The sequence below is a fragment of the Haemaphysalis longicornis genome, unplaced genomic scaffold (assembly GCF_048455015.1).
Source record: "Haemaphysalis longicornis isolate Haplotype H1 unplaced genomic scaffold, Haemaphysalis longicornis Haplotype H1 scaffold_1, whole genome shotgun sequence".
Classification (NCBI taxonomy): domain Eukaryota; kingdom Metazoa; phylum Arthropoda; class Arachnida; order Ixodida; family Ixodidae; genus Haemaphysalis; species Haemaphysalis longicornis.
Genome location: NW_027526203.1, coordinates 187,835,870 through 187,859,664, shown reverse-complemented (window position 1 = coordinate 187,859,664; position 23,795 = coordinate 187,835,870). Strand labels below are relative to the sequence as shown.

General features: G+C 49.9%; 1 protein-coding gene and 1 pseudogene across 1 annotated transcript; one reads left to right on the top strand and one right to left on the bottom strand.

Moving 5' to 3' along the window:
- Positions 1-1,571: 1,571 nt before the first annotated feature.
- Positions 1,572-4,866, top strand: LOC144156026 (uncharacterized; annotated as a pseudogene).
- A 16,080-nt stretch (positions 4,867-20,946) lies between these two features.
- LOC144156018 (uncharacterized) lies at positions 20,947-23,345 on the bottom strand. The gene is made up of 4 exons (XM_077687784.1): positions 22,604-23,345; positions 21,878-22,147; positions 21,112-21,439; positions 20,947-21,025 (listed from the first exon to the last, which is right to left on the bottom strand). The coding sequence occupies exons 1-4, from the start codon at positions 23,343-23,345 to the stop codon at positions 20,947-20,949; spliced, it is 1,419 nt and encodes a 472-aa protein (XP_077543910.1).
- Positions 23,346-23,795: the final 450 nt, after the last annotated feature.

Sequence of the window (23,795 nt, the reverse complement as noted above, 5' to 3'; positions counted from 1 at the left end):
TGCTATAATCCCAAGCGTCACGAGATAGCAGAAAGCTACAAGTGTTTCACCCGGTGCCAACAAGGAGGGGAGTCGGTGCACGCATTCGTAGTCGAAATACGTCGCATAGCAGACAATTAAAACTTTGGAAGTGCGCTAGACCGGATGTTGAGGGACCGGATTGTTTGTGCGTATGCTCAACTTGCGCAAGCAGTTACTGGCAAAGAAAAACTCCCAAGCATTTCCCCGAGGGTGAACATGGTTAAGTGCGAATGCACGGGGTGATGCTATGAGGGGGAGTAAAGTTAAAATCCGTTGGCATTCGCCCGTGAGCGCGCGCGAGCCGACCCACGGAGGTCTGGCAGTTTATCGCTGCATATATAGGGGGGTACGCCGCGCCGAGCGCGCCGAGCCAGGTGGCTGAGAGAGGAGGAGAGCGCAAGGGGAGAGGGACAGCGGCGCACGGCAGCTGCAGCCGAGCGAGGGGGAGAGGAGAGAGTGTGACGTCACGGTGGAGAGAGAGGCGCGCGGCAGCTGCTGAGGAGAGGAGGCGCGCGGCAGCTGCTGGGGAGAGGAGGTGCGCTGTGACGTCATACCATGACGTCACGGCGCGATGAGCGGTGCGGGGAGCGGCGCGCACCCGCGCAGCCACGGCGAGGAGGCGGAGCGAGCGTGGTCACGTGGTGAAGTGACGTCACCGCGCCGTTGCTACCGACGCTCCTCACCGCTCCACGCCGTTGCTAGGGAGAGGAGGACTGCAGACGCCGCCGCCGCCGCCGGCGGTGGAAGGTTTGGGGTCGCTTATAAAGTGCATTCGCACTTAAAAGATTTAACCCTCGAGGAGACTGAAACAATGGCCATTGCAGCCGAGGCAACCGACAGCGATGCGAAAGATACGAGTGCACAACCGCCGACTGTGCTAAAAAATTCCCCCGCTTTTCCCCGAGGGGGAGAATGTGAAAGTGCGAATGCACGGTTGTCGGCCCGCTTGCGGCGCTTGCGCTCGGCCCCCGCAGCCCACCGCCTCGCCGCCTTCTCTTCCATCTCTTCCATCGGGTTTGTAGTATCACGTGTACACCACGCAGTTATCAAGCCGCTATAACGCCGCTGAGTCGCCAACGCACGCCGCTGACGACGTAGTTTGAATGCGTTAAAGATATAAGGCGCGTTACTAACACTGATATCAACGTCGCGTCCGTGGCTTAGTCGGTAGAGCGTCGCGCTGCGGCCGCAAAGTCCTCGGATCGGAACCTGGCGCCGGATGCTGTTTTTTTTTATATAGAGAGGAGGACTGCGTTAAAGATATAAGGCGCGTTACTAACACTGTTATCAGCGGCGCGTCCATGGCTTAGTCGGTAGAGCGTCGCGCTGCGGCCGCAAAGTCCTCGGATCGAAACCTGGCGCCGGATGCTGTTTTTTTTATATATAGAGAGGAAAACTGCGGACGCCGCCGCCGCCGCCGACGCCGCCGGCGGTGGAAGGTTTGGGGTCGCTTATAAAGTGCATTCGCACTTAAAATGCAAGCCCATCATCGCTCACCCTCTCGAGGTAACCGCACACGATGCGCGTCGTAAGACTGCGTCCGATGTGGAAGCACGAAGCCCGGCGATAACGCCTGCCGCTGGGCTAACGCACGCTGCTATCGCTGTGGGCGACGCGGTCATTTGGCAAAGAAATGCTGCAGTGCTTCAACTGATGCAAAGGTTGGAAGGCGGGCAGCGAGTGTAAAGGCAGTGACAGTTGAAAGCGCGTCTAGCAACGACGACATGGATAGCGCACACGTTTGGACTTTTTTTCGGGAAGAAAAAACTGTTTGCAACCACCCATACGCCGCACGTTTCGATGAAGCGACGTACAACTGGCCATGGAAGTGGATACTGGTTCCCCGGTGTGCGTCGTATCGCGCCAAGTGTACGATCGACACCACGCACAGTGGCCGCGCTTACAACCACCACGAATCAAGCTGTCGTGTTACGCGGGACAGCTTCTGGAGTTGGGTGAACTCGAACTTCCATTAAGGTATAAAAATGTATCTGTCCCTTGTCCGCTAATCGCGCTTGACTGTGCAGGACCCAGCCTATGTGGCCGCGATCTCATTGCTTTGCTTGACAAGACGGGCGTTCCGATTGGAGACCTGACTGCGCCGGACCCTACAACAAGTGCCGAGCCAAGCGACCATACGCTGAACCGACTGCTCGGCGAGTTCGAGGATGTTTTCTCAACAGACCTTGCACAAATCAAAGGGCCACCAGCCAGCCTGAAACTCAAGGAGACAGCGACACCGAAATTCTGTAAGCCTAGATCTCTTCCTTACGCCCTCCGCGATAAGGTCTCTTGTGAAATTGATCGGCTAGTGTCACTTTGTGTTATATCGCCCGTGCAACATGCAGAATGGGCTGCGCCTATCGTGGTCGCTTTGAAAAAGGACGGAAGCGTGAGGATATGCGGTGACTTTAAGGTCACCCTTAACCCGGCATGTGAGGGGGAGCATTGCCCTCTTCCCTTGATAGAGGAAATGTTCGCAAGCTTAAACGAAGGCGAATATTTCAGCATCTTGGATTTAAAAGATGCATACACTCAAGTGCCCCTTGACCAAGCCTCCAGCGGGCTGTGTGTCATTAACACGCACCGCGGGCTTTTCCGGTATAACAGACTTCCGTTTGGAATAGCTTCCGCACGGGCTATTTTTCAAAGGAAGATTGATGCGGTACTCGGTGGGCTGCCGGGTGTCCAAGCCTTTCTTGACAACGTGGTAGTGTCAGAAGGCAAGAGTGATAACGGAGAGCAGCTGAAGAGTGTGCTAGAGCGGTTCCGAGAGCACGACGTAAAACTTGGGATTGATAAATGCACGTTTCGGCAGCCTTCCGTCACTTACCTTGGCCGTCGTATAGATCGACAAGGCCTCCACCCCATTGAAAAGAATGTAGACGCCGTCATGGAAGCCCCGCGTCCACGTAACGTTAGCGAATTGCGCTCGTTCCTTGACATGCTCACGTTCTACGCCTGTTTCCTGCCTAATATATCGACTGTGCTCAGCCCCTTGTATAAGTTCATGGAAAAACGAGCCCCTTGGGAATGGCGGGAACCGCAGCAGTCAGCGTTCGAGAAAGCGAAAGAAATTTTGAAGAATGCGCAACTTCTTCATTTTGAGCCCAACAAGGAACTGAAGCTAGAATGTGACGCTTCCCCGTATGGCATGGGTGCTGTTCTGTTTCACTCGGTGGGAAATGAGCACAGACCAATTGGGTTTCGTTCCAGAACGTTAACAAAAGCGGAGCGAAGCTACTCTCAGCTGGAGCGAGAAGCAATGGCACTTATTTTTTGCGCTTCTCGTTTCCGTGACTACCTCCTAGGTAGGCAGTTCACCGTGGTAACCGACCATCAGCCACTGCTGGGACTGCTCAAGCCTGACCGCCAAACACCGCCGATGGCCGCCCCTCGCATTGAACGGTGGGCACTGTTCCTGGGAGGCTACCAGTACAAGCTACAGTACGTTCCGGGGAAATAACTACTGACAGCAGATGCCCTCAGCAGACTACCAGCCCCGACGGCAGCGGAACCGGTAGCTGAGGGGGACCCTCCTGAGTACGTACTGCCGTTGGAAGCCCTTGACGAAGGTATAGTGACGACGCACGAGTTGCAGGAGCTTACTGCAAAGGACACGTTGTTAGCCCGCGTCGCGGAATACATCTTGCATGGCTGGCCTCGAACCACAAGTGGAATGGCGGCAGACTTGCTGCTGTGTTTTGATCGCAAAATGGAGCTGTCGATTGCTCACCGGCTAATCTATTGGGGCAACAGAGTCCTCATACCACGGAAGGCACAGGAAAGAATGTTGGAGATTCTACATGAAACACACCAGGGAGAATCAGGAATTGTCGGCGCAGTGCGTAAGCTGTGTAGAAAACCTGCCCATGCCTGCAGCAGCACCACCGGTAAGTTGGCCGAAAACGGCCGAGAGGTGGTCCCGGATCCATATCGATTCTGAGGGCCCGTTAGCCGGCAAGATGACACTTGTTGTGGTAGATGCTCACACGAAGTGGATTGAAGCAGTACCCATGAGGCATGCGAACACAGCAGGTACCATTCGCTGTTTAAGAAGTATGTTTTGTCGGTTCGGTGTGCCACGCACAATTGTGTCCGATAAGGGCACGCAATTCACAAGCCAGGAGTTCGCCACGTTTGTAGCAAAAAACAATATTGTGCACCTGCGTACAGCGCTTTTCCATCCTCAGTCAAAAGGAGCAGTGGAAAAAGCAGTGCGAACCGTTAAAGACGGCTTGTGGAAAATGCAAGATGGCCCACTGGAAGATAACCTCATGCGCCTGTTATTCCATTACAGGAGGAGCCCGCAAAAGGAACGGAAGTCACCCTCGAAAATTCTTCTCGTCTCCCAGCTCCTTTCCCGTCTTGACACAGGCCTGCCGCCCAGGGATGAGAACTTGTCGCCTATCTCTTGTCGCCTATCTGTCGACTGCACCATCGCACCAGGCAGCAGCGTTTACGTGCGGATCCACGGTGTCGGCAAAAGATGGACGCCTGAACGTGTAAAATCTGCTTCGGGGCCGAGAATGATAGCGCTGGACACGCCAAAGGGGATAGTGCAGCGTCATATCGACTAAGTCCGCCGCCGTCGCGAATCGATGCCGGAGTCTGCATCTGGGGGTGCAAGTGAAGGCGCGGAGGCTGGAGGTGGACCTGACAGCGTGACTACTCCTGTCCCGTCTCCTGTGTTGCAACGCACGTCCAGGCGGAAGGAGCAAGAGCGAAGCCCAGAGCTACCTGCAGCGGATGGTCGGAGTGGGTTTCCCACACCAGCTGCTACGGAACCTCCAGTCGTCACGGCCGAACACCCTCCTGAGGCGGTCCCACATCAGCCCACGCTGAGGCGATCGACGAGAGTTAGGAACCCGGTACAGCGGTTCCACTTTTAAGAGGAAAGAAATGTTGTATTCGTTCGTTTTGTACTGGCCAGCGAAACCAGCTGCGCGCGCACCTTTTCTTTTTGGCTCTTTGCGCCTTCATTCTCCCTCTCTCCCCCTCCTTTTAACCTCTCTTGATGCCAACGCATATAATCGCGCTTCTGGCAATAAACGCTGTCGTTGACTGCCCGACCATCGTCCATGCTGCTGCGCTGCGCGCCTGTGTTACTACAGTGTGTGCGTGTGCGTGCGTGCGTGCGCGCGTGCGTTTGCGTGTGTTCGTGTGTGTGTGTGCATGTCTGTGTGTGCGCGTGTGCGTGTGCGCGCGCGTTTTCTAATAAAATTAAATTCAGAGTTCAGCGCTGTGTCGTCTTACATCCCTCTTTTGTCCCGTCTCTTTGGCGCGGCCTATTGGATATGATAACAAAAGAAAGGTTTAAAAGCCATGACAAGCCAGACCCCTCCCAGTGATTTTTCACTTCAAGTTGTACATCCTTATTCGCATTTTCCAGCGAATATAGTTGGCGCGAGGGAGTATCCAAAATGGAGGACGGGACGATGATCGGGACGTCGCGTAAGCGCGCGCGTCTGGAGGAAAAAGTCGATCCGGGCTTATTAGTGTCTCTTCAGACCATCTTTTCCCCTCCCGATGAGACACGACGGTGCTTTGTCGAGGGCGAATCAGTTCATAACGCCAGTCACACAGTGTTTTGCGGCATCAGGGAGGCCACCAATGACAGGCTGAGTGAGCATCGATAGATTGTGCCTGCAACCGAATGGCGTCACCAGCCAACCGCACTGCGTGAACGTTTGTTGGCACTGCAGGTTCTATAAAGGATGCTACACTTTCATTCATGTTCGTAAAATTGTTCAAGCACACTTTACGAATATTAGGCGTCAAGCAGAGCTCGGTAGACGTAACCAAGCACAGCGTTTTATTGCCATTTGCGCAATTGCATCGGGTTAAATGTGAATAATGCGAGTAAATTATAATTTTGTGGGCTGTTTTACAAGGAAAGATCCACCGGCGTTTATGCACGTTGCAGGTAATAATAAAAATATCGACACTAAATATCAAACAATGCCACCTCTGCGGCAGGGCCTGTTGGAAACGACGATGCCGTAGTAACAAGTTGATTTATTTATTACAAATACCTACATCGCCCATTCCTGGGGGGGTGGGGGGGGGTTGTGAAAGAAAAAAAAGGCAGTAAGTTCAAAACAGTAACCGCACGTAATGCTAAAAGGAGAACGAAGCACAAACAACCCAACAAAGCGCAAAATGCAACTGGAATGCAGCATTTATTAAAAGAAACCAGCACGTTAATAAAGGAACAATGACGTTCTCCTGTTGGTTCTTGGCTTCACTTACTCCTCGTGCGTGCGCATAGGAACGTTATGTGGCGGCACGGCGCCTTTCTCTAACTACGGTTTCAGTGGCGGCAGACCGTCTGTTAATATACGACACACTCAACTTGCACAAAAAACACACCATCAATGAAAAGAGCGCGAACTTAACTTACGAACATTGCTCCAGAAGAAGTCAGCTTTCGTGAAGTGACTACTGCAAACCCCATTGTGTTGCTGACACCTTTGCCAATGCGGAGCATAGTTATCCATGCCTTTCGGGCTTTTTTTATCTCTAGAAAAGGTATAAACTCTGGGTTTTCCTGGCACTGAGCAATTTCTATATTGCGGTACAAAGCACATTCGATTACTCTTTTGGTTTTGCGTCCTCAATCCCCATGTTTCCGAACGCTCCGGCTGCCTTCGCCAGGGACGCCGATCATCTACAAACAGCTTCGGGAAAAAGGCGCGCGGCGGCGCCACCGTTGCTGGAAAGTGCGAATAGTCGACTGATTATAGGGTTTAACCAGGTTTAACGCGCCGCCGCAATGCAGGCGATGAGGCGCTCCGTAGTTCAGGACTCCGGAATAGGCCTCCTGCGCTGGAGTTTTGGCGACATGCAGCGCCCCTAGTGGCCGACGCCTCTGGGTAGTACAAAAGCAGACGACCCTCGCCGCCCTCCTTGCGTTTTCAATTACACGACAGTGTGAAACTTGGTTGTTTTTCATTTATTCGCTTCGTGGCGCGTTTAAAGGATTGCATACTGTATGAAATAGCGTTTGAAGTAGTTGTAGAGGCCAAACAAAATAATACCCGCTCAAACAGGCCGATTTATCGGGTTTCTTTTAAGCGAGCTGTCGCGGTCGTCGCGGCGTGGGTCAGTATCGCCAGGTCGGGTGGTCTAACTTTCTGACGACGATTACCGTTCTTTCTTCTCGCGTGCGGTCGACAAAGGAAAGTTCATGAGTAGCATGAACACGGAACGCTGCTGCCTGAGGTAACTGCAAAAGTTTTCTTCGGCGGGAGCATGCAAGCGAACCCAAGAATTGCGCAGCCGACTCAGCTGGCACTGCTGGCCTGGCACCGCCATGAAAACGAGTGCAAATTTCGTTTTGTATTTTCGCAAACTAAATGATCCTTGCGCAACGTTTTATGCCGCACGATTTACGAATGGCAGGGCACATGTATACTAGCGAGCAGGTGAGGCAGTGCGCCAAATAAACAAATTAGGCGTATTAAAGGACGTAAAACAATCACCAAATCGCACGCCCGCTGCTTGCGGAAACGTGTACTCCTATATTTGCATAACATAACATAACATAACACAGCCGCATACACGGCTTGCGACCCCGCATATTTACATGCGATCATCACTGACTCTTGGTTATCTTCGTCGCTAACAACCTGAACGCCGGCTTGCAAGTTTTGTCTTTAAATGGAGTCAGACAGCGAGACAAGAACAAAAAAATGGTCGCTTCCAGTTGAATTGTCCCCCATCTTCGCACTTCGCCAGATTATTGTCAAATATTATAGGCGATTCGCTGTATTTTTTCGCTTTGAATTCGAAGCCACCTTCCCCCTCCCACCCGATTTGCCGTCCAGCCCTCCGCCGTGTCGGTTGCATGCAACTTGGCCCTACACTTCAAAACGTTGCTGACCCTCATTGTAGCCTATTAGGTGCGAACTGGGAATATATGATGCAAGAGCGTAATCAAGTAAAGTGAGCGCAAACAAGGAAAGCGAGCGGCCTCTCTGTTTGCCCGACCACTTTGTTTTACAGCCACTAATTTCGGAATCGCAAAACAGATTTCACGCTTCTTGCGCTCGCTGAATTTTGTCACTGAGACACGCAAAAAAAACGGCAAGCTAACGCTGCACCATGTATTCGTAGCGGCGACACAAAACGAGCACTATTTAATGAAAGCGCACGCTTAGTGCGCAGCTAGGTACTCGAAAGAGCGGCGCACCGCAGCAGGCGAGCCAGCGGTCCGCCGGACTCGCTGGATTTTAAAGCGCCATCATCGCCGATTGCGTCACTCTTCTTTTAGATGCGGAGCGTCTCTTGCTCGGGGGTATGTCCCGCGGCGTCGGCGTCCGCACTCACACTACGCATGCGCAACTCTCCTCCTTCAGTTCTCCAACAGCTGCGCGTTACTCTCTCCACTTCTCTCCTACCTCCTGCTTGCGCTTCTCCTGCGTTCTCGCTTCTGCTCTCGCGGCGCATGCGCTACTCTCCTCCTCTAGTCTCCTCTCCTTCAAGTGTGAATATAAAGCGGGTAGAGCGCTGCGCGCGTTCAGTGCAGCGCTTGCTCGGTTGACTCCGTTGGTGCTTCCGATGAAGTGTGATGGAAGCAACAGTCCCGTCAGTGAGTGGGCTGACGCAAGCATACGTCAGCATCAGCCCAAACACTAATAGCAACGTTACGTCCATTCAAGACAAAGCTGCGAAGCGAAGGTCACGCGACGCTGAACGCAATGCTTGAAGCGAGCGGTGAACCCTGAAATTCGTCAGCGCGAAGACACTTCGAAGCGTCAACGTCGAACAGCGGATCCTGAGCTTCGCCAACGTCAAGCAGCGTCGGTTCGAGAACGTCGATCGGCGGTACCGGAACTTCGACAATTTCCCCCAAACCCAACTACTAAAACAACGGAACCCCTCGATGCTCCGCATCCTACTCAGGGTTCCCCTCGGGAAGATGGGGTAATTTTTTTGGATCAGCTGTTGTTGAAAAGTCCTTGTCACCTAGAGTAGTAAGTAGTTTAAACTAGAAGTTTCACTTCAAATTTCACTTCATACGACCCTCGATCGGTGAACCTGCGAGTGGCAGAGCGCCGTCACCATTGCGGCACTTTCGTCGGCGCTGTAAAGGCCCAACCACATGCAGCGTATTTTCGGCGTCGCGCGAGCGTCAGCGTCGTTCGGCGTCGACGACCGTCAGCGCGCGCGCCAAAATGCATGGCGACGCGGGCCGACGCTCGGGCGACGCCGATATCTATGCTCGCCAGATATCGGCGCGATCGGCGGAAGCGGCGCTGGTGCCAGTCTCCGGTTGTGCCAGTCCGACTCGCTGTTTAATGGTGGCCGGCATGCCGAACATCGACGCCAGGGCATTAACTACTGCAGTCGCAGCCCGCCCCGCTCTATGGCAGGCTAAACACAAAGATAACAAGAACAAACCCCGCAAACAGACGTTGTGGGATGAAGTGGCAGCAGCCGTGACGCCTGGTGTTGCGGACGGAGGTAAGGCACTGGTCACCTGCGCTGCAGCCTGTGCGCATAGTTATTGTAACAAGTCGTCATTGTTTTCGTGTGTTTGTGCCGCAGAAACCGTGCAGTAAAAATGGAAGACCCTGAGCGACAAATACCGGCGTCTGTTCAATCCCGTGCTGGACGCCGAAAGAAGCGTCGAGCGCGCACGCCGGCGCGTGATTTCGCCGGTCACATGCGGTTACTCGCCCGCTCCTGCGGGCCCACGCATTGACGCCGAACGACGCTGACGCTCGCGCGACGCCGAAAATACGCTGCATGTGGTTGGGCCTTAAACGTAATTAGCACTGATTGTTTTGTGGGGTTTAACGTTCCGACGCAACGCAGGCGATGAGGCGCGCCGTAGTGGAGGGCTCCGGATTAATTTTGACCACCTGGGGATCTTTACGTGCGCCGAAATCTCGTACACACGGGCGTTTTTGCTTTTCGCCTCCATCAGAAAAGCGGCCGCCGCGGCCGGGAATCGAACCCGTGACGTAATTAGCACTGAAAAGCTTTTTCCCCTAATGCCAAGGTAATCGCCAGAAGAGATCGGATTCGTCGGGGATGGGCTGGTGACCATGTCGCAAAACAATCGGGAGAATTGAGCCCATTTTGCTTCTCTCAACACAAGATCCTATAGGACCCGCGCAGCTTTGTACTACCCGGAATTACTGCCCGGAAGCCGCTTGCACAGCGCCCCCTGGGCAGCGTAGGAGGCCTATAATTTTGACCACATTGGGATCTTTAATGTGCGCCGAAATCTCGTACACATGGGTGATTTTTCTTTACGCCTTCATCAGAAAAGCGGCCGCAGCAGCCGGGAATGGAACCCGCGTCTTCGTGCTCAGCAGTACAATGTCTTAGCCAATGAGCCACAGTGGCGGATACCTCATTATAGTCAATATTTGTGTGCGATAAAACAACACTCAACGGCCACTCAACTTGGGGAAGCGTGCGTATACTTCGCGACGCTCCAAGACCTGATTCCATCTGGAATATCAGAATGTTTGGTGGTCAGAACCTTCGGCAGCTCTTTCAGCACAGGGAATCTAGAAAGGTTATGTCAGACAAAATGGCAGAGTGCCAGGCAGGAATGGCTGTAGCAGGAACCAGTCTTTTGGGGATGGCGGCCGATCTGTCGCGGACCTTCGAAATTAGCTCAGAATTCTTAGTCAGAGTGGCGCCCAGGCTCTCAGCTGCGGAAATGCTTTCTGCAAAGAGTGTGAAATCTGAAATTAGTACACGAATGTGAAAAGTCACGTTCAAGTGTAGCGCTGTGTAAATAAATTGGGCTGCGACGCTTTTGTCGACTGCAAAACTGTTAGTGCCACTGTTAGTACCATCACCTTAGTACCACCGGTGAGTGTTTGTTCAGTAGCTTTCCACCCTTAGCCAAGTTTTTGAGGGGTAGCAACAGGCTCTGGGGGAAGAGGCACAATCGGTAACTCCTTCTTGAAGACCAACTGCAGGCCGAAGAAACACCTTAACTTCACGTATTTATTCATTGAGAGAGTAGAAAGACCTCCTCATCTCTTCACATCACCAGTGAATCCCATGGATAGTAGAGGGAAGTGCATTAATTCCGGACAAATTACTGAGCTATTCTGTTCTGCAGATGTAGATGACTAGAAAAGATGCGGGAATACCACCATTGAGGAACTACGCACTAGATACCGATTATCAATATGAGACAGCACGTCACATTCTTTGCAACTAATTCCCTTATTGCTAGGTTTCCAAATGCCCTTGAAGGTTAGTGGCATGGATAATGACGGCTGTTATGACTAGAGTATTTCAAAAGTGCCGAAATAGTGATTCCTATAAGCTCAGTTTTTCGTTCCTTATTCGTCTTACACGTGCCGCATCTTGTCGGCCGGCGGTGTACCAGTTCAAGGCGGATGACTGTGCCCCTGTTCGAGGGGTCACCTTAAAACTTTGGTGCGTCAGATTTGCACGTGTTTTTTCCTAGGATGCATTTGACCTTGAGTGGCATGTTTTCGGTTGTGCCTAGTTCATTTTCTTAATTTCCTTGTTTTTTTTGTTGCGATAGCAATGAATAAGACGCACGGACAAAAGTTTTCGCCGTTGGTCCGCGGACACAGGACGTCAGAAGGACATAGAACGAAACAGCTCGTGTTGGGAGGGGTTACGTCGGTGAAGTTAGCTGCGGTGTTGATGCATACGGGCCTCTGTCGGCTCGGTGATGTGGCGAGGTCGAGGTGGCGGTGGCTCGTTCACAGTTCACGTGTGTCGGCGTGTTTGGCTTTTTCTATAACCCCACACCTCAGGGAGAAGCCCATGTATTGAAAGCAGGCAGGAGTTCCTATTACTGTGTACAACTCCACGGTGAACTACCTAATTATGACAAGTCAGTCATAACGTAACCACTGTTATACCCATTTGTGTAATTAGTATAGTGCCCCACCCGGGAGTTGTCAGGTACTACCACTAGTACTCTATATGCACGCGGGTGCGTACAGTGGGACACGAGTGTTTAAAGGTGTTTGCATGAGCTGAAAACGCAAAAAAGGTGAATTTTAACACGAAAGTGTTTTGTTCCCGGATACACAAAGATTGCACCAACGTCATATCCGTCACGGAAATGGCATAATGCAACGGAGAAAGCGGCCTGTAAAGGGTGCACCGCACACAGGGTCTTTTTTGCGGGGAAGCTACCTTTAGTACTAAAGAGCACGTTATACTTAGGATTGTTCGCTTTCTAGTTTTATATTTGAGCACGAAAGTGTTTTATGCCGGTATACACCAAGGTTTCGCAGACGCCATATCCGTCACGGAAATGACTCCAGTGCATTTTTTGCCGAAGCGACCCTCCAGCAAGATATCACTCAGCAAGCACACCCACAAAACAACTGCCTACCTGTAAATTATGCTCACCTTCAGATTTCGCGGCACATTTCACTTTCGTGTTTTACCGATTCCTATGACAGAGAAATCCACCAAGTCCTTTAAAAAAAACACAAACCAAAAACGCAGTTTCATATCGAAAACCCGCACGTTGGTCTCATCAAAACATTATCATCCCAGCTATGAGAATATATTTTTGTGTTAGGAAAAGTGCCTCATCCTGGCTGGGGCCTTTCGACATAACGATTGCGGGAAAAATGGGTTATTTCTAAACCCAACACCACTTTGTTCCTCTTTGGAGCTTGCGGTAGGAGGGAGTTGTGTCTTGCAAATATTGAGGTTTTTGTATTGATCTGATCCCTTGTAAAACACGGCCACTATAACTATGTGCGGGACCCACAATTTTGGTTAGAGGCAACCACCAAGGGTTGAAATACCTAGGAAATGGCTCTTTTGGCCCCTGTCCGGAGCATCGGTGCATTGCAACGATGCACAGCAACCTCTGCCTCATTCCGCTTCCACGGTGCAGTAATGTGCCTAATGACCGTAAATAGCCGTGTACAATAAGGAGCCGTCGAGATATAAAATTGAATTCTAAATGCATCCACTCTTTATTAAGAAGGTATAACACCGGAGAAGTGAATTATTTCAGACTTATTCAACTGCCCATCAAATTACCTGGCAATGTTGGCAGGACTGCAGCTACCCTGGCCGCGCAGTAGCTGTCCCTACATTATTAATGTGTCGCGATCTGACGGCGAGAACAAGGCGTCTTGAAAAGCATCTCACCTGCTGCAAGCTCTTGTTAGTGGAAGAACTGAAACAACTTCAGTGCGGCAGCATTCACCCAGGAAACAGCGTCTGCAGAATAAGTTCCGTCCGAGAAAGAGGGACGTGTAGAAGTAGTATAGTATGTGCGTTTAGGGGCGCAAGGGCATCGATGCTAAAAAGTCCCGTGTGCACGAAAGAAGTTTTGAATGCTCGCTTCCACAGAAGCACCAAATATCAAGGCAGCTGTAACCGAATGCGTTAAAATAGCTTTGGCATCACGTTAACCTTTGAGGTTAGTTAGAGGAAACTACACCTGTGTACCCCCATTCAGATTGATGCAGTTCCAATTTAACGCTGCGGGTTGATTAGGATGGTGGCTCAGTGGCCAAGGCGCTGTGCTGCTGTGCGGCTGTGCCCAAGACCGCGGTTTGGATCCTCACCACGGTGGCTGCTTTCCGGGTGGACACAAAAAGCGAGAACGCCCGTTTGTCTAGATTTTAGCACACATGAAAGATTCCTGGGTAGTTCGCATTAATATAAAGCCTTCCACTACGCCACGCCTAATAGCCAAGGTATAGCTCCGGCGCGTTAAAGAGACCCTGCAAAACATTTCCCAACTTTTTTTTGAAATCGTAAATGTTTGCAGAACGTAGTCACCCAACACACCCAAGACTTGGATTATGGGGTCGCAAAGTACCTCGGCCAAAAAACTGCTCTATGCCCATCAGATAAGTTGTAAACTCGATCAAAACGTTTTGCTCTCTTTCCCGGGCTTGACGTTCTTCGACGGCTCTAATTACGTCCCAATGGCCATGTAGCGCCTGTTAGCCGGTTTTCTTTCAGTTGCAGCAATGAACGCGTTTCGATAGCAACTTAAAAAAAGCCACAAAAACAAAGCCGGAATAGAAGGCGTATCTGGTGCGACGTGCAAATTACGCAGTGCCACTCCGTGCTGGCGATAACTATAGCTTACGTGTCAAAGTTGCACGTGTATAGCTATAGCTTGTATAGCTTACGTGTATAGCGTAACGTGTATAGCTTACGTGTCAAAGTTGCACCTTGATAAAACACCGACGGGGGCAGGTGCCCCACGTACATGTGCAAAATGCTCTTTTTCCGCTCCCATCTAAGTGCATGTGTTTATTTCTCTCCGTATATGGTGAAGGGATTTTAGTATTTACTTTAGCTAAGAAACCCGTGTATGGACAAAACAAACTAAAACAAGTAGGGAAGCGAGCCCGACTACACATGTTCGGTGTGAGCGTGATTTGAAACTAAAGCTTCGAATTAGATTGGACAACAGCTCAGCAGTTCAAAACGCAAAGGGAGGGGGAAGAACTAATAGCGTTATGCTATTTTTAAAACGTCCTTTGGGGGATCCAAATGCCAGCTATGCTTTGCTCAAGCCAACAGTTTTGTCGGGAATATCTCAGATTTGGAACTTCCTTTTCACTCACGGCTGTTGGAAGTAATCGAATGAAGCTGCAAGGGTGGAAGAGAAGGCTTTTTTTCTTAACTGGTTCCACAAGAGGAAGAAGCTAAAGCTGTTCACTAAAATTTTTTATTTGTGAAAACTGCATGAAAAGTGCCGAATTTAGCGTTGGCTTGGTTGTACTTGTGTTAGAATTCGTCACTAACAGCGTGTCTGCATCGCTATGCAGGATGCACTTGAACGACCATTTATCGGGATGAAGCGACCCCAATCACGTGGGCACAATGTAAAAACGGCGAAGCCTAGAAGGAAGGTTTTCGTTATGTGTCACTTCCATTTACTTACTTATTTATTTATTTATTTATTTATTTATTTATTTATTTATTTATTTATTTACTTTTTATTTGTATATATATTTATTTATTTATTTATTTATTCATTTATTTATTTACTTATTTATTTATTATTATTATTACCGACTATCCCTGCTTGCTATTCTCCCCCCAAAACCTGCGCAGTGTGCAAAGCCTGATATACCATTTCGGTAATTCTTTCAGCGCCGTTTCTTCCGATTGTGATTCCAAACGCCGTCAAAAGTTGCGCAGTTGATAAGTATTGTTTCAAGTGCCCAAAAATACGAATCGTCGGTATCAAAACTGTAGGCAGCATTCATCTTGGATGATCGTTTGTAGCTGCGAATCATTCTTTACCTTGGAAAACAGGCAGGCTATTACTTCACAGGCATGCATAGATACGGATTCCTGGGGCACAGGAAATAAGTATTTCAGTTTGACTTGAGCGAGTGTAACTATGGCGATGGTGCTAGTGCCGATAACCAGAACCCTTACAGAATGTCTCGCGTTAATTCAGTTTGCTTCAACGCCACGACTCCCGCGGTGCTGTGTTGCACCCTTTAGATGCAAATCTTCGACAGATGGCTCAGCTAAAGGGGCTAATCTTATTGCCGCCCGCATTATGCGAATTGGGTTGCGTGGCCAAACGATGCTTCGAAGTAACAAAAGCTAAGGGATCTCTACGCTACCAAATGCTGCGTCTAGCTCTCTCTACTCTTGAGTTTGAAGCTCCCGCTAACAAACTTAAACGCAACGTAAAGTGTGCTCCAACATATCACGTTGGTGAATCACTGATCCTACCTTCGGCGGTATGCGGTCGACGGCGCGATGCCTGTGTAACACCCCTCAAGGCGCTGGGTGTCACATGAACGGTAGGATATGGGTAGGCCGCCGACGGAGCCCTGTGCCACCTAACATAACAAAGCTCTGGTTCTGCAGATACTCGATCCTTGCTATGCTGCCTTAATGAAGCTTTGGAACACTTTTTCAACTTTTTCCAACATCTGGGATACTTTAAAAAGTAGTCAACAAGCACATCGACAACATAGATCAGGGAGTTGCAAAGTACCCGAGCCAAATTTTACCGCTGTTAGTCCACCACATAATGTACTAAATTGCTCAAAATTATTTTCTTTCTTGCTTGGCCCAGGATTTCATTTGAGCGCTTGAGGGACACCACTCGAGCTACATCATGAATGTTTGCCGGCTTCAATTCAGTTGCAGTGATTAAGGCATTGTAAAGTCACTTATATAATTTGCAAGAAAAGCACCCCAGAAACTGGAAGACGTATCTGCCACGACGAGAATATCCCCGGTGCTGCTCTATGCTGGTGATACCATACAACTTCTACAGCACTTCCAGGCACGAAGGAAAGAACGCAAGTGTTTATCGGCGGTGCTGCAGGATCCCTTTAATCGATGAAGCTCTACTTCGCAGGCCTTAAGCCCTGTTATACTATTGAGGCTCTTCCCGTTATAGCACACGCTGGTTTCAGCGACAGCTCACTGCTTTGCTCTGGGACATCTGTATATGACGGAGGTACTTGGGTACACGGGTCAGCGCCTTCACGTATATATATTCGCAAATATATATATTCACGAATATATTTTATATTCAGTTGGTACAAAATCAGTCCTGGCACTGCTGACGTGGCCTAAAGGCTGAAATTTGTGAAAGTGGTGGAGAGCAAGTTGCGTTAAATTCATTTTTTGAGCTGGATCGAAACATGGGTGCTTTACAATAATGTGAGCACCGTCATTATAAAGACACCAGTACTGTGTACGACAGCAGACACATGCTCTCTTCCAAGCAATACCATACATGTACAATATTCGCCCACTTGTAAAGTGCTGTGTTTGAACAGAAGAAAATAATTGATAATGGTGCCTTTATTTTTCATCCACAATAATGTAGGAAGACAGGGAAAAGCTGATTTGGTTAGCTTGACGGCGCTCCCTCCTCCTCGAATAATACATGGATTATTAAAGAGGCACACAGCACAGCACAAAGCGCCAAAAAAGGAAGCAACAAAAAAGCAATTGCGCTGTATTTACAAGCGTTCAGAAAAAAGAAACAGAAAAGGAAAGGAAAATGGAAATCGGCCGCGACATTCCCAAACGCTTTCTTTCACACTGGAAGAACTAGCAGCCTAGTAAAACAGCAAAGCAAATTATAAAAAAGAAAGAAACAACAAAAAAACACATTAAGCAAACCCTTCTCCATTTCACACCGGAACGTAAAGTTGACACGAACAGTTAAAAACTAGAACTAAACCTAAGCAAAAAAAAAAAACACTTTTTGCATGGCAACACAGCGTTGATAGTAGACCAGCGCACGGTTCAGGATTATACAAACAACATTTGCAACATTAAAAACACCTTTCACATAAAAAAGCCGTTTTGCCAGTGAGATAGCGAAAAGGAAGAAACCATCGATTGCACTCAATAGAAAAAAAAACAGAAATAGAGAACAGCCGCTATATCTTTCGTTACGGCTGCAAGTAAACACCCGTAAATCCCTTTTCTTCACAGTATTAAAATCTATATTTGAATTTATGCAAACGTCTAACATCTCCGGAATTTTATGCCTCAACATTTGTTGTCCGTAACTTGTTCTAAACGATGGAATGTTCCAAACACCATGCTTCGTGTTACGTATATCGCTGGTTGTTTCTATAAAGCGGCTAAACTCTGAAAGAAATTACTCGGGCTTTTTATTGTCATTTTACAGCTCCTGCATGTACGGTAGGCAAAAATACTATAGACAGTCATTTTGTCGTATTTTTGAAGTACCAAATGCGAAGGATCATCATACGAGGCGTTTGCAACGTTTCTTAACATTTTTTTCTGTAAAACATGTAATTTGTGTAGATTTACAGCCCCTGAATGTCCCCAGGTTCAGCAGCAGTAATTTAGTTCCGAAGCAAACGGGGAGGTATAAATAGCAACCTTCACTCGAGTAGGAAGGATCTGTTTGTTGACAAAAGTAAGACCAGTGATGCGAGATAACTTCGATGCGACATACACTACGTGCTCGTTCCATTTCACGCCTCTCAGAGAAAATTACACTCGCTGTTTTAAATGATCTGACTATTTCTATGTCCGTGCCACAGAGCTCGAAATTCGCAACGCGGTTAAGTTCCGTACCCTTAGTATCACAATTTAACAGTGAGGACACGAGACAAATTGAGAAAAAAATTGTGCGAGACATCTGTAATAATCAAATTTTGCAAAACGTGTGCGCGACAGGAACACAAACCTTTAATCAGTACAATCCACTGTAATTTGGGTGTGTGGGTATGCCTGGGTGTGGGGGGGTGTATTTGTGTGTGTGTCTGCGTGTGTGTGTGTGCGTGCGTGCATGTGTCTTTTACAGTGCAACAGCTTTATTCGTGCTCAGCGAGAATGCGGGAAGCGTCACGACGAGTTCTCGCTCGAAAGCGTACAATGAAAGCCAATTTAGGCGTTTTTTTTTCAAATGAGACAAATCTACAAACCGAAAATAAGTCAGATAAAACTACAGTGACAAGAAAAACTCGAAAACTTTCGTCTAGCACCGAGGTGGCAAGAAAATAGGTGAGATAACACTCTGCAAAAGTGTATGCAGATCGTAGTTCGTAGCGAAAAAGAGTCGGATCCTGCTGTGGCCTTTATCAAAATGAGGAAAGTCCATTTACTCAATTGGAGTTTGGTTTTGGCGTGACTAGTCTGACTGTTTCGGGAATGTTTTCACAAGACTTTTTTTCTTTTCGGAGCTCGCGCATCATCAATTCAGACGGCCTTTTTTATTTATTTATTTAGAAATACTGCCGCCCAAAAGCCACAGAAGGAGGGGAAAAATAACACAGTTATCATACACATCATTTCAATACGATATCAACAAAAGAACGAAGAAAATGAAAAGGGGAAAGCGGAACATTTTTCTAGAAAAGTGTTAAGTACTTTGTTGAGTACTGCAAATTACGTGTCTGAGATTCCAAAGTGGACAGGTGCCGCCGCGTATTTAAATTCGCGCAACTACACGCGTGAGTTCCCCAGTGCTACGATGGGTGGCGCCACGTCCCCGGTGGGCACCTTTCGGGAGACAATCACGTGACCGTGTTTTTCCCCGCCAACTCTCTCGGCACGGTCTCCATCTTGTGCACCGCAAGTCATGTAAACCTCGGACGAATAAAGTAATTTGCGGGTGTTAAGTACTTTGTTGAGTACTGCAAATTACTTTATTCGTCCGAGGTTTACATGACTTGCGGTGCACAAGATGGAGACCGTGCCGAGAGAGTTGGCGGGGAAACACACGGTCACGTGATTGTCTCCCGAAAGGTGCCCACCGGGGACGTGGCGCCACCCATCGTAGCACTGGGGAACTCACGCGTGTAGTTGCGCGAATTTAAATACGCGGCGGCACCTGTCCACTTTGGAATCTCAGACACAACCCTTTTCCCCCCTTAGAAGGATGCCTTGTACCATGTAGGCTGTCGTCTAATCCGTGCTGGACGTTTTGGTGTGCCAGATTCCGGTTGACGTGATGATGGCTTCGCTAGTGTGTTTCCCGTTGGATTACTGTCCATGCCCCATGTGAGTGTCGCTGAGGCTTGTCTGTCCAGGGTCACTTCCCCGGCACGCTTCCTGAGCTGGTTCAGATGGCGTCTTACCGTTCTTCCTGCACACTGCACAAGCCAGGATCGGTGACCCATCCTCTTAACCAGAGTTCCTTCTGTCCAGTCGGGCCCCCTGCAGGCTTTGCTGAACTGCCTGACCCATACTGCTTCTTCTTCAACGAGTGTACGGCTTTGGGGTGGCTCAGCTTGTGTCATCTCTTGTCCTTCAGATGCGTTGACTAGGTCCAACTGGCTTGGTAGCTCCCTCCCAAACATAGCCTTAGCGGGTGTTATGCCTGTCGACTGATGCACAGTGGTATGCTGCCTGAACAGAAAACGCGACAAGCGAACGTTGAGCGAACCGGACGGTTCTCTTGCGAGCGCCCTCTTCAGTTCTCCTACATAACGTTCTGCTTGCCCATTCGTAGCAGGGTGGTATGGGGCTGACGTTACACTCCGAATGCCGTTTCTTTTGTAGAAGCCTTGTATCTCCGAAGACACAAACGCAGTCCCATTGTCCGACACAACTTTACGCGGTATGCCGAACGTGGCGAACAGAGAACGCAGCACACTGATGACTGCTGTCGATGTCGGGCTGTTCACTGGTCGCACCTCCAACCACTTGGTGAAAGCGTCGACGACGACCAAAAAGGTATGTCCCTCCACCGGACCAGCGAAGTCCACATGCAAGGTGTGCCATGGTGTCGTCGGCTGCGTCCAAATTGGAACTGGAGCCTTCTTGGGATCGCTCTGGGTGCGCTGGCACTGCTTACATGACTTGACAGTTGTTTCAATCTCGGCGTCCAAGCCAGGCCACCAAAGGTAACTGCGCGCACAAGCCTTCATGGCTACAATTCCACGATGTCCCGCGTGAACCAAGGACATGGCCTGTTCTCGAGCTGCCGCAGGTATGACAACTCTTGAGCCCCAGCTAATGCATCCTCGATGGATAGCAAGTTCGGTAGCTCTTCTTCGGTATGGAGTGAACCTGTCTCCCTGTAATCGCTGCACGGTGCCATTCTGTACTGCTGAAAAGACTTCCGCAAGAATGGGGTCCTCTTGAGTGAGTGTGGATACGACGTCAGCTGTCAACGGTGGTCGCGGTAACGCCTCAAACATTAGGATGTCTCCAGGTGGGTGAGGTTCTTCAATGCGGTCTGGCAGTGGAAGTCGGCTAAGCGCATCCGCATTCTGGTGACGACTACCTGCGCGATACTGGAGGTTGTAGTTGTACGCTGAGAGTTTGAGGCACCACCTTTTCATCCTGGGCGAAAGCATCTCAGGTACAGGCTTTCGTGGCCCAAGAATCCCGAGTAACGGCTGGTGATCCGTCAAAAACGTGACTTCTCGGCCCACAATGTACTTGTGGAAATGAGTGGCTGCAAAGACTACAGCAAGTCCTTCCCGGTCGAGTTGCGCGTAGTTACGCTCAGCGGAACCCAATGTCCGGGATGCGAATGCAATTGGTGCCTCTCTGCCTTGACTGTCCAGCTGAGCAAGCACGGCACCTACGCCATAAGGCGAAGCATCACATGAAATTAAGAGGGGCTTGCTTTCATCATAGTGTGCCAAGACAGTCCTCGACAAAAGGCACTGTTTGAGCTCATCAAATGCCTTTTGATGCCGCTGCTCCCATTTCCAAGTTTTGTCCTTCGCCAGCAGCTCGTACAGTGTTGACGCCACTGTAGCGCGGCGCTCCAGGAAGCGGTCCAGCATGCCCAGAAAGGCCAGCATGCCCAGAAAAGACTGCAGTGTTTGCTTACTTGTGGGTGCTGGTGCCTTCACGATGGCCTCAACCTTGTCATCTGACGTGTGGATCCCTGCTGCATCAATCTTGTGACCAAGAAACTTGACTTCAGCCACACCAAACTGACACTTGGATTTGCACAGTCGAAGGTTTGCCTGGGCCAGTCGCTCCAGAACTGCCGCAAGACGGTCTTTGTGCTCTTTCGCTGTTGCTCCACTCACTATGATATCGTCCAGGTAAACACATACTCCTGGCAAGCCGCTCAAGGTCGTCTCCATAACGCGCTGGAAAATTGCTGGAGCAGCTGAAACGCCAAATGGAAGCCTGTTAACTTTGTACAGACCCTTCGTGGTGTTGACTGTGAGAATCTGTGCTGTCTCTGGACTGACGTGAAGTTGAGTGTAAGCTTGGGCCAAGTCCAAGGTGCTGAAAACTTGCCCTCCCTTCAAAGTGCTAAACACTTCCTCTGTTGTAGGCAAGGGGTATGAAGCCTTCTTCGCAGCCTCATTTACGATACAGCGGTAGTCACCGCAGGCACGCAAGCTTCCGTCTTTTTTCCGTACCCATACTAGTGGTGTAGCCCAGTCTGAGTGTTGGACAGGCTCCCAAATACCGTCTTCTACGTACTTGTCAATCTGCGCCTCCGATGATGCGCGCATGGCAAAGGGCACAGGCCGTGCCTTGAAGAACTTGGGGCTTGCCCCCTCCTTCAGTTCCAGATTTACTGGTGGGCCTGTGTGTCCCGTGGTGTCTTCACAAAAAACGTCATCATACTTCCGTAGCAGCTTGGTCAAAATGCCTTCGTCCGTTGTCTGGTGAATGCCGTGAAGCTCGATGCCCAGCTTGTCAAACCAGTTGCGTCCCAACAAGCTGCATCCTGTGCCTTGGACAACAAGAAGTGGTAGTTGACAAGTCGCGTTCTTGTGAACAACATTAACTGTCGCTGTTCCAATGACTTGGAGTTGCTGACCTGACCAGGTGCGTAGATGAATGTCGTCCTGCTGCAGTGTAGGTGCGTGCGTTGGCCACACAGTTTGAAAAGTGTCTTTGCTAACCATGGTACACGCTGCACCGGAGTCAACCTCAAAAGTCACTGGTTTGCCATGCACTGTAAGCTTCAGGGTGAACTTCGGGGTGTTGAACCCGTCTGCCACTGTACAGAGATCATGGAGCGTTGAAACGTCTGGTTTGGTTTGCTCCGTCACGTTGGCAGTCTGTGAAGTTCCTAAGGAAATGCTGCGCTGGTACGTCTTTTTCTCAGCCTTCTTCCTTGAGATACAAGCCTTAACAATGTGGCCTTGCTTCCGGCAGTAATTGCACGTTGTTTTGATGAACTTACATGTCTTGGGACTGTGGAATCCATCGCAGCGCCAACAGCGTTGTCCTTGAGAATGCGCCTTGGAGTTCGTAGCGCTGTCGCTGGCGTGCGCTGCTGCCTTGTTGACTTCCGCGTGATCAGTTTTTATCTTTTGTTGTTGCTGGACGGCGCTTTCCGCTCGAATAGCGAAATCGTAGGCCTTTGTAAACGTGAGCTCCTTCTCTGCGAACAGTCGCTGTTGAAGGTTCTCGTCGCGGAGACCACACACAAAGCGATCCCGCAACATTACATCTAACGGCAGAAGCGTTGGATTGTAGTCCGTAGCTCCCTGCTGTGTTGATGCCGCTCCACCAGCTTGCGTCGCCGTGGGTGTTGTTGCCGTCGGCAGCGTGCCGAAATTGCAGCTCGTAGCTAACTTGCGTAGTGCCGCAACGTAGTCGTTCACCGACTCGCCTGGAAGCTGATCCCGCCTTTGAAACATGGCACGACTGTAGACCTCCGACGGGCGAGGGTCGTAGTGCGCCTGAAGTGCGGCCACGATCTCGGCATAGCTCACTCGGTCCGGCGTCTTCGGTTGAAGTAGCGCACAAACCACGTCGTAAATGTGAGCACCGCACAGTGTAAGCAAATTTGCACGTTGCTTGACAGGGTCGGTCACATCGTTGGCCTCGAAGAAGAATTGTAGTCGGCCGAACCACGATGACCAGTTGGAGCCCGTGAACTCCTCTAAACGTGACGAAAAATCATGCTGGCGGCCAGCCATGACTTACTGGATGCACTGGGGGTTTCCCTGCCGCGGGTGATCCGCCTCGTCGCCAATGTTAAGTACTTTGTTGAGTACTGCAAATTACTTTATTCGCCCGAGGTTTACATGACTGGCGGTGCACAAGATGGAGACCGTGCCGAGAGAGTTGGCGGGGAAAAAACACGGTCACGTGATTGTCTCCCGAAAGGTGCCCACCGTGGACGTGGCGCCACCCATCGTAGCACTGGGGAACTCACGCGTGTAGTTGCGCGAATTTAAATACGCGGCGGCACCTGTCCACTTTGGAATCTCAGACACAACAAAAAGCAACGAAAGGAAAGAGTCGGGAGGGAAACGCGGAACAGTTGCAATAGTTAGAAAAACAATTTCAAATTTGGGCGTAAATAAGCTCGGGAGAGGGTAAACTGCTTGCAGGCAAACTGTTCAACTCCACAATGGTACGAGGAA